Consider the following 15,439-nt stretch of genomic DNA (forward strand, 5'->3'; position numbering starts at 1 on the left):
GGAACTATAAGAATTCTTTCTGGCCAAGGTGCAGTGGCTCACCCCTGTAATCCTAGCACTCTGAGAGGCTGAAGCAGGAGGATCACTTGAGGCCAGGAGTTTGAGGATGCAGTGAGCTATGATGACACCATGGCACTCTAGCCTGGGTGACAAAGTGAGACTCTGTCTCAAAAAAAAAAAACCCACAAAAAAACCTCTTTCTAATGCAATTCTTAGGTCAAAGAACAAATTAAACCAACAACAAATTAAAACCAAAGTTATCTCAAAATAGGTCATCTCAAAATAAAATCTTTATCATCCTGAAGTTTGAAATAGAGTATCTAAAGAATAGTGTTTCTCCAGCCTGAGCAAGGGCGAGACTCCAGCTCTACTAAAAAAATAGAAAGAAATTAGCTGGAAAACTAAAAATATATAGAAAAATTAGCCGCGCATGTTGGCGCATGCCTGTAGTCCCAGCTACTCAGGAGGCTGAGGCAGTAGGATTGCTTGAGCCCAGGAGTTTGAGGTTGCTGTGAGCTGATGCCACGGCACTCTAACTGGGGCAACAGAGACTTTGTCTCAAAAAAAAAAAAAAAAAAGAATAGTGTTTCAGAATCAATGGGATAGGGCTATATCAGTGCTCAAGAGGAAAAGTCACAGCCATAAAGACTTTTATTAATAAACAAAAATAATAAAAGTAAATAAAATATACATCACTGTGTACCGGTGAAAAAACATCAAAGGTAACTTCAGGAAAAAGAAGAGAATACTAAATAAAGATTAAAAACAGAACTTAACTGAAAAACAGAAGGTTTTTACAAACAAAACCAAGACATCATTCTTTGAGAAATATAATTCCACATAATTTTAAGAACATGGACGAAATGGAGGATTTTCTAAGAAAACATAAAATATCAACCTGACCCTAAGGGAGACAGAAATTCTAAACAAACTAAGTACCAAAGAAGAAATGGGGAAAGCTACCTAAAATATACCATCATCCCCCCTAACCAACAAATCACCAGGCCTAGGTGGTTTCACAGGTGATTTCTATAAAATTTCAGGGACTAGAACTAGACACTCAATGCTATTACACCTGTAACAGAGTAAAGAGAAAGAAAAAAAAATGCCTCTAAATTTATTTTATAAAGCCGACGTAACACTACCAACCAAAATTCTAAATGTCCAGGAAAAGATCCAGAATTTGATTAAATTTAACATCTACTTCTGACTTTTTAAATTAAAAAAAGAAGAAAGAAAAGTTCATTTAAAAAAACCAGGCTATGGTTAGGTCATCTCAAAGTAAAATCTTTATCATCCTTAAGTGTGAAATACTATAAATCTTTCCATTAAAGTTCAGAACTAAAGATCCCAAATGACCAGATTACTACTATTACTTAATATTTTGTGGAGTGCATAGAATATGATTACATTTAGATAAAATGTAAACTGACCTTTAGTGTTAAAAAAATCAAATCAGTAGTTGCTTCGGGATGTAGACAGAGGGAGGGATGGACTACAAGGGGCACGAAGAACCTTTTAGGGGTGATAAAAAACTTCTGTATCTTGATCGTGGTAGTGACTTCATAGATGCAGACAACTATCAAAATTCATTGAATTTTATACCTGAATACATATATTTGTATGCAAACTATTCATCAATAAATAGGGAAAAAAATAAGACATATATATCTCTTTCCTTATATGCAATTTTAACTCAGTTGAAAGAAAAATGAGGATGACTTTCTCTGTACTAAAATAGAACAATCTTGAAAATAAAATCATGAATGCAGAATGTAAAATACATTCACTTTTGTGTTGAAAATAAAAAGGAGGCTGGGCACAGTGGCTCTTCACATCTGTAATCCCAGCACTTTGGGAGGCCAAGGCAGGAGGATTGCTTGAGGTCAGGAGTTTAAGACTAGCCTGGGCAACTTAGTGAGACCCTATCTCTACAAAAAGTAAGAAAAATCGTGGTGCTGCACACCTATAGTCCTGGCTACTCAGGAGGCTAAGGCAGGAGGATCGCTTGAGCCCAGAAGTTGGAGGCTGCAATGAGCTATGATGATGCCACTGCATGCTAGCCCAGCCAACAGAGTAAGACTGTCTCAAAAAAAATTTTTTTTGAGCCAGCATCTTGCTCTGTTGCCCAGGCTGGTCTCGAACTACCATGCTTGGGCAATCCTCCCACCTAAACCTCTGGAATAGATGGGATTACAGACACATAGCACTGTGCCTGACTCAGAAATAAATTTTATTATGTGTATGCATAATTTCTGGAATGACATTCAAGAAACTGGGAACAGAAAATATTACTTTTGGGGAAGCAGACTGGGGTCTGTGTTAGAAGGGAAATTTTCTTTATTATATACTCTTGGACAACTGCATTTTTTATAAACATGTTCATATATTACTTTTCCAATTAAAAATAAAATAAAATTCTCTTGTTGATTTAGATATTAAAGAAACACCAAGATTCAGAAACATATAAAAAGTTACCAAATATAAAAAATATATAAAAAATAAACATGTTTAATAACCCCAAATTAAATTTAAAAACTATTCTTTGTTTAAATAAATAAAAGAATTCTTTCTAAAACAAAAACCAACAACAAAAAATCCCCTAAAATACAATATGAAATCCTCAGGTAAAGGAGTTCAGGATCCCCTAGCTTATCTGATTTCTCAAATCTATGACACAGATAACCCAAAGAGGTAGACTGTAGCATCACTCATCACAATCAATGTCAGGTTCATGATCTACCTACCGAATCAGCTGCCAAATGATTATTTGAATTGGTGAACTCTGATACCAGCTCATCAGCTACTTCATTATATGATGTTGTACCTTTTCGCTGAACTTTCTCACACACTTTCATTGAAAAATGTCTCAAGCCTTTTCCATTTTTATCTCCTTTTTTGCTTCGTTTACTAGAAGAGAAAAAAAAATTACATTCCATTATACTTATTAGTGACTTTCTTTACAAATCTCTATAAGAAGATTGTAACTTAAGTTTTGCTTTGAGTGGCAAAAACTTTAATAGAGATGAGAAAATGCTTTTAAACTTAACTTTTGCCTTAAGAGCCTAATAAATTATGAAATTAGAGTGCTTTTCCACACACATCATTTATTCAACAAGTATTTACTGACCAATTACTAGGTTGTGCCAGATATTGTTATACACACTGGGAATAATCAGTGAAAAAAGACAAAAACCCTGCCCTTATAGAGCTTCTCTACTAGGCAACATTCATCTTTTTGTAGTCTATGTATATATAGGCTTTTCCTGAAATTAAAAGTACAGTCATGCACTGCAAAATGATGTTACGGTCAACGATAGACTGCACACACGACAATGGTCCCATAAGATTATAATGGACCTGAAAAATTCCTATCACCTAGTGATGTTGTAGCCATCAAAGCATCATAGCGCAACACATTACTCACGTGTTTCTGGTGATGCTACTATAAAAAAGTCTACTGCACTGCCAGCCATGTGAAAGTCTAGTATTAATACATACAATTATGTACAGCACATATTACTTGATAATGATGATAAATGACTATGTTACTGCTTTCTGTATGTACTATGCTATACTTTCTATCATTATTTTAGATTGTACTTCTTCCTGTTATAAAAGAAAAGTTAACTGTAAAACAGCCTCAGGCAGGCCCTTCAGGAGGCATTCCAGAAGAAGGCATTGTTATCACAGGAGATGACAGCTCCGTGTGTGTCACTGCCCCTGAAGCCCTTCCAGTGGGACAAGATGTGGAAGTGGAAGACAGTGATATTAATGATCCTGACCCTGGGTAGGCTTAGGCTAACGTGTGTGCTTGAGTCTGAGTTTTCAACAAAAAAATTAAAAACTAAAATATTTAAAAAATAGAGAAAAGCGTATACAATAAGGATATGAAGAAAATATTTTTGTACAGCTGTAAAATGTGGTCTTTTTAATTTTTAAATTTTTATTTTTAATTATTATGGGTAGTTAACAGTTATATATTTTTTCTTTTTATTATTACTTCAATAGGTTTAGAGGAGGAATAAAAGTGTTTTTTGTCACATGGATGAGCTGTATAGTGGTGAAGTCAGGGCTTTTAGTGTGCCTGTTGCCAGAATAGTGTACACTGTACCCAATAGGTAATTTTTGATCCCTTACCCCCACACCCAATAGTTTTATACATTTATGGGGTACACACGTTAGCCTAGGCCTACCCAGGGTCAGGATCATTAATATCACTGTCTTCCACTTCCACATCTTGTCCCACTGGAAGGGCTTCAGGGGCAGTGACACACACGGAGCTGTCATCTCCTGTGATAACAATGCCTTCTTCTGGAATGCCTCCTGAAGGGCCTGCCTGAGGCTGTTTTACAGTTAACTTTTCTTTTATAACAGGAAGAAGTACAATCTAAAATAATGATAGAAAGTATAGCATAGTACATACAGAAAGCAGTAACATAGTCATTTATCATCATTATCAAGTAATATGTGCTGTACATAATTGTATGTATTAATACTAGACTTTCACATGGCTGGCATGTTTTGATATGTATATGTTTTATATGTTTTAATATTTAAAAATATTAAAAACTTTATAAAGTAAAAGTTACAGGAAGCTAAGTTTAATTTATTATTGAAGATAAATTTTAAAAATAAACTTAGTGTAGCCTAAGTATACAGTGTTTATAGAGTCTACAGTAGTGTACAGTAATGTCCTAGGCCTTAACATTCACTCCCCACTCATTCATTGACTCACCCAGAGCCATTTCCAGTCCTGCAAACCCCATTCATGGTAAGTATCCTATATAGGTATACTACTTCTTATCTTTTATACCATATTTTACTATAACTTTTCTATGTTTAGATACACAAATACTTATTATGTTACAACTGCCCACAGCACTCAGTACAGTAATACACTGCACAGGTCTGCAGCCTAGGAGCAATGGGCTATACCACGTAGCCTAGGTGTGTACTAGGCTATCTAGGTTTCTGTAAGTACCTTGATGTTTGCACAGTGACAAAACTGCCCAATGACACATTTCTCAGAATGTATCCCTGTCATTAAGTGAAGCATGACTGTGATTATGTTTACTGATAAATTATTTACATGTTCTGTGTTATAAGACACAGATACTAAACACGCACTTTTCTGAAGAATGAGATGAGAAAAGGATAGATATCTACTTTTTCCCCTCTACATTCCCAAAGAATCATCTGTGCACCCCTTTTGGTATAGGTACCTTACTTCACGGGCTATTACTGAAATGCTGTGAAACCACTAAATGGTTTTAAGTGGGGGAGTAGCATAGCGAGATTTTCAGTTAGGCAGAGATTTTTGCTGCAAAGTAGAAGATTTCAGAATTAGAATTAAAAAGGAAAAGTGGGATTTATAAGGGGGCAAAAACAGAGACAGAAAGACCCAATGAGAAGCTACTGCAACAGCCCAGGCAAGAGGTGATGAGTCCCAAAACTGGGGGAGTGGTAGGGTAGGAGAAGAGGTGGTTTCGAAAAATTTTAAAGCATAAAAATCAATAGAACTAAGTGACTGATGTGGAGGGTAAGGAAGAGGAAAATAGTAGAATGACCCCTAGAAAGAAGGGGTCATTTACTGAGATCAAGGGATGAATAAATTTTTGAGTTCCATTTTAAACTTCTTAATCTACACTGTCCAATACCCTAGGCATAACCCACACGTGATTACTGAGCACTTGAAATGTAGGAAGTCTAAATTGAGATATACTATAAGTTTAAAATACACACTGAATTTCAAAGACTTAATACAAGGAATGAATATAAAATATCCATCCATTAGTAATTTGTTTATTAATTACACATTGAAATATACTATTTTAGATATATAGATTAAAAGATAAAATTAATTTCAAGTATTTCTTTTACTTTTTAAATTGGCTTTTTGAAAATTAAAAATTACATGTGGCTTGCACTGAATTTCTATTGGGCATCAATGATGTGAATGGAGTTTTATATTTACACTAAGAATTTGATAATGGCTTGAAGTAAATAAATTTCTCAACTCAATGGTTATATACGTTTTAAAAGCCAGGAGTAAAGCAGAGTTGCTGTTTTTCATCTAATTCTAGGTCTTTTTTTAAAAGGCAGCAATGAGAAACAGTAGTTTTAGGCAATCACTTGGCTAATCTCACCTCTATAGTCATACATGGATAATATTTAAAGGAAGAAACTAAACATAATCCTTAAGTAGAAACAACTAGACCAGGGTTGGGGAACCTGCGGCCTTACGGCCACATGTGGCCTTCTAGGTCCTTAAGTGCGAACTTTTGACTGAATCCAAATTTTACAGAACAAATCTTTTTATTTTTATTACTACATTTGTGTTCATCTTTTATATTTTTATTTTATTTTTAAAATAAATGTATATAAAATACTAAAGAATAAAATAGTTCCAACAAAATGACCGGCACAATTAGAGCATTAGTAAGCCCTAAGGGCTAAATGGACAGCTGCTATGCTCAGGATTTACTTCTAACTTCCCTCACCTGACTGGCGCCACTACCACAGGAGGCTGGCTGGTGAGAGGTTAGGAGGATCGAGTACGCCAGTCTGTTATCAACTTCTGACAACGGTGCACTGTGTTTCTGTTTGAAGTATAAATTGTGAATAGTTGCACAGCTTGACAGTATTTTTTAATTCTGTCTGCTCAACAGCCCATCATGTCAAAGAAGACCAAGAGAACGCTGAAGAAAACAGACTTTTTAATGAGGATTGGGAACTGCAACATTATCTCGTTTCTGCTAAAAATAAGATGATTTGCTTGCTTTGTGATACTGCAGTATCAACATTAAAGGAATTCAATGCTCATTAGTATTATAACACTCATAAGGACCACAAATATTTTAAATTAGAGGGAGAGGCATGAAAGGTAGTACTGCAGAAATTAAAAGGTGAAAAACAAAACCAAAGACAATTCTTTCAAGCAGCAATATGACTGGGAAATAACACCACTGAAGCAACTTATAAAGTAGTTTAGATACTCGGGGGGAAAAAAGGGAAGCCCTTCAGTGACGTAGAAATTGTGAAAGAATGTATTGTCAAAGTGGTACCATGCTTAGACCCCAATAACGTTTCAAAGTATAAACAACTGCCTCTTTCAAGGAGAACCATAACTCACTGGCAGCATGAATTAACCTTCAACTTAACAAAACAACTTCATGCAATACTTCAAGAGGAAAATATATATTATTCAATCACGTTGGATGAATCAACTGTTACTACTGATCCGGCACTTTAAAACTTCATTTGGGTCATAACAGGAGATTTTCTTTGCTACAAAGAGTTACTCACTTTGGGTACTCATGCAAACAGAACACAGGGAATAGACTTTAATGACTTTCAAGATACATGTTGTGAAGTTGGACTGAATTTGGCAAATTTAGTGAGTGTATGTACAGACGGTGTACTTTCCATGACAGGAAAACACGAAGGGTTTATTGCACAGATAAAAACAGTACTAACAGATCCAGATGCTCTCATTTCTTTTCATTCTGTCTCACATCAGCAAAATCTCTGTGCTAAAGCCAGTATTCTAAGTGACGCTTTGCAACAAGTTGTAAGTACTGTTAACTATGTTCATGCAAATACAACAGGGCATTGTCAGTTTTGTAACATATTAAAGTTGAAGGATGAGGTATTCAGCGTGGATTTGCCATTATCATTCTAAAGTGTGTTGGCTATCACAGGGATGGTGTCAGCCAAAATTTTATCTCTGTGAGAACAGATAGTTAAATTTTATGAAGAACAGAATCAGCAATGTGAATCAATTATTAAAAGACAGAATCAGCAATGTGAATCAATTATTGAAAGATTTCTATAGGAATGCAGCATTTCTGTGTGATACCATGTCAAATCAAAATGATTTGAATATTTCTTTGTAGGGTAAAACTAGGTGTATATATGACATGTGGCAAAAACCCCAAGCATTTTGGGAAAAAACTATCTTTTTTCAAAACACTTCTTCAAAAGGAAATTTCAGATGAACATTTTCCCCAGTTAACAAAGGTCACTGATGAGCAGGATGATATATGGGAATCATTTGAAGAATACACATAGACTTATTAATTGGAGAATACGATGAAAGGTTCACTGACTTTGAGAATCATGACCTCATACTCAAATTAGCATTTCAGCTTCACCTCGTTGATATCAACAAGGCACTTAAAGAACTACAGATAGAAATGATTGAGCTCTCAGTATAGGACATTTTAAAGTCACTGTTTAATACTAAGAAAGTTCCAATTGATACATGGAAAAATGCAACATGCCCTTGAAATGCTTTCTTGTTTTTCAACCACTTATTGCTGCGAATCTATTACATTCTCCTACCTAACCCAAATCAAGAATCCTTAAGGTCACAAATGACTGATGCCCATCTAGACGATCAACTGAAACTGCAGGTCTCCATGCTGCAACCAAATACTCAAATGCTTTCCAACAAAAAGCAGACACAACAAAGTCATTAAAAGGTTAGTTAACTGTAAAATTAATAAATAGTTTTCATTTTTTGAAATTAAGTACATAGTATTTAGATTTTTAAACAATAGTGTACATTTTAAAGTATATCTGATTGAAGTTTCTTGAACGTAGCCTTATTTGATTACAGCTAAATTAATGTGGCCTTCCAACATGAAAAGGTTCCCCACTCTGAACTAGACTTTTAACAACTATTAAATGCTGATGGCTATACTCTTGAAACAGATGCAAGCCTACATGTTAGAGTTTCATAAAATTAGTTCAGTGTATGAACTAATAATAAACTTGAAGAAAACCTGGTTAAATATCAACATTGGTAAACTATTTGTCAGCTATATACTTTGAGCAGTTTACTTCATTTAACTCTGATCCACCACAGTCATGCATCTGAAAAGTAGGGATATAAAAATACCCATCTCACAGGTTGTTGTGAGGATTAAATGATAGAGCATGCATTAAACATATGGTACATATGGGTGATTTTATCCCCTTTATGAGTTGCCTGAATTTTCATCAACAATACAAAACTGAACAGCAATACTCAACAATAGCTGAATCAAGAAATTAAGCTTGTTCTTTGGAAGGCTAATAGAGAATCATGCCAAAACTTAATCAATATCTACATTAAAATTCAACAAAGGAGGCTAGAATAGTCAACATCTGCTATACACAGATGGTCCTGAAACAAATCCAGTAAGCCACTTCTTTGAAGGTTAAGCAAACAATGCCTCTAGTAAAAGAACATTAAAAGGCAAAAGGATATATAAAGAATTATAACTCAACAACAAAAACAAACAACCCAATTCAAAAATGGGCAAAAGACTTGAATAGTCATTTCTCCAATGAAAATATACAAATGGCCAATAAGCACATGAAAAGATGCTCAACATCACTAATCATTAGGGAAATGTAAATCAAAACCACAATAAGATGCCACTTCGTACTCATTAGGATGGCTATTACCAAAACAACAGAAAACAGGAAGTGTTGGTGAGGATGTAGAGAAATTGGAACCATTGTCCATTAATGGGAATATAAAATGCTACAGCCACTATGAAAAACAGTATGGCAGTTCCCCAACAAATTAAATATAGAATTACCACATGACTTAGCAATTCCACTTCTGGGTATATACACAAAAGAATTAAAAGCAGAAACTCAAACAGATATTTGTACACCATGTTCACAGCAGCATTACTCACAATAGTCAAAATGCAGAAGCAACCCAAATGTCCATCAATGGATGATGAATAAATAAAATGTGGTGTATATATAATGGCATATTATTTAGCCTTTAAAAAAGAATGAAATTCTGATACATGCTACACCACAGATAAACTCTGAAGACATGATAAATGACATAAGCCAGATACAGAAGGATAAATGTTGTATGTTTCCACTTATATGAAGTGCCTAGAACAGTCAAATTCACAGAGTCAGAAGGTAGAACGGTGGTTACTGGGATGGGAGATGAAGGGGAATGAGGAATTGTTGATTAATGGGAACAGAGTTTCAGTATGGGACAATGAAAAACTTCCAGAAATGGACAGTAGTGACAATTGCACAAGTTATTATTTCTCAGTGGTTCTTTTGGCTTTGAACTTACTTATGTTTGTTGTCTTTTATGCTTAACTTTTGATGGTTTCATGGCTTCATTAGCCAGTATAGCTCTGCAAAAAAAAATGCTGTGGTTTTAGCATTTCATCATCAATTATGTCTCAAAAAAAACCAACTCAATAAGAAGGATCATGTTTCTGAGCAAAACTAATACAAATTCTGTTGTTTTTCATTCTTTAAATCACTTCCATTTTCACATTTGGTTAACTATTACTGTTGCCATATTCAGAAAAAGTATGTCTTTTCTTGACAGAAACAGTGCAGGGATGGTTATTTCACCATTAGAAAATGAGGGTTAAAAAAAAAAAATAGGCCAGGTGCAGTGGCTCACGCCTATAATCCTAGCACTCTGGGAGGCCAAGGTGGGAGGATTGCTTGAGCTAAGGAGTTTGAGACCAGCCTGAGGAAAAGCAAGACCCCGTCTCTAGTAAAAAACAGAATAATTAGTTGGGTGTGGCGGCACACACCTGTAGTCCCAGCTACTAGGAAGGTTGAAGGCAAAAGGATTGCTTGAGCCTAGGAGTTTGAGGTTGTAGTTGCCACTGCACTCTACCAGGGTGACAGAGCAAGACTCTGTCTCAAACATAAAATAAAATAAAATATAAAATAAAGTTTACTTTCTAATTTAGCTGTCAATAATAATTTTAAATAATAAACTTACAACCAAGTTTGTTCAAAAAATTTAAATGATTGTAAAACAATGTTGTAAAAATAAATGTCAAAAATGCCTATTTTTTTCTTTACAGATTTTTTACATGCTTTTGGGTTACATTTGACAAATTAACCTTAAAATGTCACATGCTATAAAAATTAACTCAAAATGGATCAAAGACTTAAACATAAGTTAAAACTATAAAACTTTTAGAAGAAAACATAGGTGTAAAACTTCATGAACTTGGATAAGGCAATGATATTTTGGATATATGACATCAAAAGCATAATACAAGAAAAAAATAAACATTATCAAAATTAAAAACTTTTCGTGCCTCAAAGAACACCATCAAGTAGGTGACAGGGAGTCTGAGTGGGGCACGGGAGCCGAGTAGTTGTGTGGTCGCATCCAAGCAACCAGGAGCACTTGCAGCATGGCTGACCGACTGCTGAAGAGCAGACTGCAGAATTCAAAGAAGCCTTTTCACTATTTGACAAGGATGGTGATGGAACTATAACAACAAAGGAACTGGGAACTGTAATGAGGTCTCCTGGGCAGAATCCCACAGAAGCAGTTACGGGACACAATTAATGAAGCAGATGCTGTTAATGGTAATGGCACAATTGACTTCCCTGGATTTCTGACCAGAATGGCAAGAAACATGAAAGACACAGACAGCGAAGAAGAAATTAGAGAAGCATTCGGGTGTTTGATAAGGACGGCAATGTCTATAATAGTGCAGCAGAGCTTCGCCATGTGATGACAAACCTTGGAGAGAAGTTAATAGATGAAGAGGCTCATGAAATGATCAGGGAAGCAGATATTGATGGTGATGGTCAAGTAAACTATGAAGAGTTTGTATAAATGATGACAGCAAAGTGAAGACATTGTAGAGAATGTGTTAAACTTCTTGTATAAAACTGTTTATTTCCCTTTTCTTTGTTTATAACTTATCTGTAAAATGTTTCTCCCTACTGTCAAAAAAATATGCATGTATAGTAAATAGGACTTCATTCCTTCATGCTTTCTTCCCTTATCTTACTGTCATTGTCCTGAAACCTTCTTTTAGAGAACTGATCAAGAAACATGTTGCATGTGGCTTACTCTGGATATACCTAAGCCCTTCTGTGAATCTAAGCTTAGAGGAGTTGGTCAATGAAGGAACATCTGGGTTATACCTTTTCTTAAAGTAGTTTTCTTTACGAACTGTCAGCATATTGTTCAAGTGTGGAACTGTAACTCTGCATGGACTATGGACAATCAACAATATGTATTTAAAAGTTGCACTATGTAGAATGGGTGTATTATCCAGGTACTCAACACTATTTTTTTGTACTGTTGGTCTTGTACCAGAAATATTTTCTTTTATTGTTACTTGCTTTGTAAACTTTGTTTAGCCACTTAGAAATCCATTCCAAGTAATTTACTTGTTTTCCAGTAAAAAAATCACAATGTACTTCCCACCCAAAAAACGAAGGTGAAAGGACAACCCACAGATAGAAGAAAAACTTTGCAAATCATGTATCCAATAAGGATTTATATCTAGAATATATGAAGAACTCTTATAACTCAGTAATAAAAGATAATCCAAGGGATCTGAATAGACATTCTTCAAAAGAAGATATACAGATTGCCAATAAGCACATGAGAAAATGCTCAACACCATTAGCCATTAGGGAAATGCAAATTAAAACCACAATGAGATATCATTTCACAAGCACAAGGATGACTATAATAAGAAAGACAGATAAGAACTGTTACCAAAATGTGGAGAAACTGGAACCCTCATACACTGCTGGTGGGAATGTAAAATTGTACAGCCACTTTGGAAAGCAGTCTGGCAATTACTCCAAAGGCTAAACAAAGAGTATCTACAAGACCCTGCAATTCCAATCCTAGTACACACCCAAGAGAAATGAAACTTACACCCATGCTAAAACTTAACAAATGTTCATAGCAGTATCATTTATAATAGGCAAAATTTGGAAACAACTCAAACGTCCATCGTTAATGAACAAATAAGTAAAATATGGTATATCTATACAATGGAATATTATTCAGGAATAAAAAGAAATGAATTACTGATACATGCCACAACATGGATGAACCTTAAAAATATGCTAAATGAAAGAACTCAGTCACAAACTACCATATACTGTATGTTTCATTTAAATGAAATGTCCAGAATAAGTAAATCTAAAAACAGAAAGTAGATTAGTGGTTACCTAAGGCTGAGAGGGGTGGAGATGATAGCTAAAGGATGCAGAGTTTCTTTTCAGGGGTGATAAATATGTTCTAAAATTGACTGTGGTGATGGCTGTACAAGTTCTGTGAATATACCTACAGCCACTGAATTGTACAGTTTAAATCAATGAACTGCATGGTATGTGAATTTTATCTCAACAAAGCTGTTAATAGGTCACTATCTGGGGAAACTGTGGCCTTCTGGATCCTTGAGTGTGGCCTTTTGACCGATTTGTTCTGTAAAGTTTGGATTCTGTCGAGGGGCCACACTTGGGGGTCTGAAAGGCCACAGGTTCCCCACCCTGAGGGAACCTCAATTTCTGTACTTATCGTGGACTGATAACAAAGAGCTCTGGACCAGCACTAGTGCATTGACCACACTTACGTGTTTCTGCTTAGGACTACTTTCCTTTTGTTTTTCCTTTCTACACAGTTACAATATCAGACTTTTTAAAAAAATTTAAGTGTGTAGGTAAGTTATATTTTTATCTGTCATTTCATTTACTGGTAATAAAAGAAATATTGTAATATATTTTATATAAAAAGGGATACTGGGCTTTTATATATAAAAAGGTGTGGTGGCTCATGCCTATAATCCTAGCATTCTGGAAGGCTGAGGTGGGAGGATTGCTTAAAGTCAGGAGTCCCAGACCAGCCTGAGCAAGAGCAAGATCCTGTCTCTACCAAAAATAGAAAAAATTAGCCGGGCATGGTGGTGTGCACCTGTAGCCCCAGATACTTGGGAGGCTGAGGCAAGAAGATCATTTGAGCCCAGGAGTTTGAGGTTGCAGTGAGCTAGGCTGACACCACGGCACTCTAGCCCAGGTGACAGACCAAGAGTCTCTCTCAAGAAAAAAACACAAAAAACAAAAACCAAATTCCCTTCCACGATGACAAGGCCATGGGTGATTTGGACTGTCTGCTCCTCTAGCCTCATCTCATCTCACACTTTTTGCATTTCTCATTATCTCCAGTCCCCAAATACATCACCCTGGTTCTTCACTTAGGAGCTTTGCATTCACCTTTCCCTCTGCCTAGAACCCCTGACTCTCCCACCTCACTCCTGACCATTTACATACTCAGTTTCTTTGCATTCAAAAGTCACCTCCTTAGAGAGACCAAAGGCAGCAACTATCCTCCAATACTTTCTACAAATCACCCTTCTTATTTTCTTGCATTACATCCATTACAATTTAAAATTATCTATTTGTTTACTGTCCCCCACTCAGTGTAAGTTCTTTAGGGGCAGAGACTTATCTTGTTTACTATGACCTCCAATGCCTAGAACATACCAATACTTCACAGATATTCAAAATGTATTTGTTGAATGAGTAAATGACCTGATAAACAAAACTGAAGCAGTACATAGATTTTACTTATATTGATTTTGATTACTGAAGCTTATTATACATAAATTGTATTAGTTAATTATAAATGATTAGTTTAATATACACAAACTGAGTTTTAACTGTATTCTAACAGAAATAAAAAAGATACTAAGATTAAATGAGCATAAAGGAAGAATTAAATGCCACTGTGCTAAATCTTTAGGATAGGACAGGAATAACGAAAAACACATGTAGCAAACTTTGTGGTTTGATGGGGAGGAGATACATTACAGAAAAGTCATATTAAAAAATAAAAAGAGAACAATAAAAAGTGCTAGGGAAAAAAGCCACTGAACCAAACGTAGAAAGGGAAAGTTGAATCAATGGCTATACCAATAAATTTAACCTAGCATTTTTATGTGTGATCTTGTGAAAGAGAGTAAAGAGAATCTTGTTTTTTTTGTACTGTTTACAGGTGCCACCAAACATAACTGATAAACAGTTCCATTTTTAAGGCCTTAAACGTTGCTAAATACATCTGTAAGAACTTGTACTATTGCCCTTTCTAAGGATAAACACCAAGACAGACCACTCTGAGAATCAGAAAGAGGACTTTCCATTAGAGAGACAAGAACATTTCCTCATATATTTCTATGACAGAGCAGTTTCTTAGATGTGATTTTATTTGTTCAAAACAGTTAAGAACCAAGAAGTAAGCAACAAAGCCACCAAGGAACTGAAGTAGTACTAGTATCAGTGCAAAAAACTACACATCCTTTATACATAGTCCCAGGGTCCTCCCTCAGAGCCTACTCATGTTTGTTTTATTTTTATTTTTAATTTTCTAAATTTTTTTAGAGACAAGGTCTCGCTCTGGCACCCAGGCTGGAGTGCAGTGGCACTATCATAGCTCACTGAAGCCTCAAACTCCTGGGCTCGAGTGATCTTCCTGCCTCAGCCTCCTGAGTAGCTGGGACTACAGGTGTGTACCATCACACCTGGCTGACTTTCATTTTAGACTGAATTCTAACACATTTGACCATCTAGTTTTTCAGTGCACAGCAAATCAGAGATAGCAAATCAGAAAATACAGAACACAGAAAAT

General features: G+C 35.5%; 1 protein-coding gene and 1 pseudogene across 8 annotated transcripts in view; one reads left to right on the forward strand and one right to left on the reverse strand.

Moving 5' to 3' along the window:
• The window catches only part of TFDP2 (transcription factor Dp-2), a 126,630-nt gene that overhangs the window by 18,095 nt on the left and 93,096 nt on the right, over positions 1 to 15,439 (reverse strand). For all 8 annotated transcript variants that reach the window (XM_045539366.1, XM_045539367.1, XM_045539371.1 and 5 more), the window contains one exon: positions 2,748 to 2,910. In XM_045539366.1, the coding sequence (XP_045395322.1) occupies positions 2,748 to 2,910 (163 nt within the window). The remainder of the gene's footprint in view (positions 1 to 2,747; positions 2,911 to 15,439) is intronic.
• Positions 3,110 to 11,644, forward strand: LOC123643209 (annotated as a pseudogene).

The sequence above is a fragment of the Lemur catta genome, chromosome 1, assembly GCF_020740605.2.
Source record: "Lemur catta isolate mLemCat1 chromosome 1, mLemCat1.pri, whole genome shotgun sequence".
In the NCBI taxonomy this organism is placed as follows: Eukaryota; Metazoa; Chordata; class Mammalia; order Primates; family Lemuridae; genus Lemur; species Lemur catta.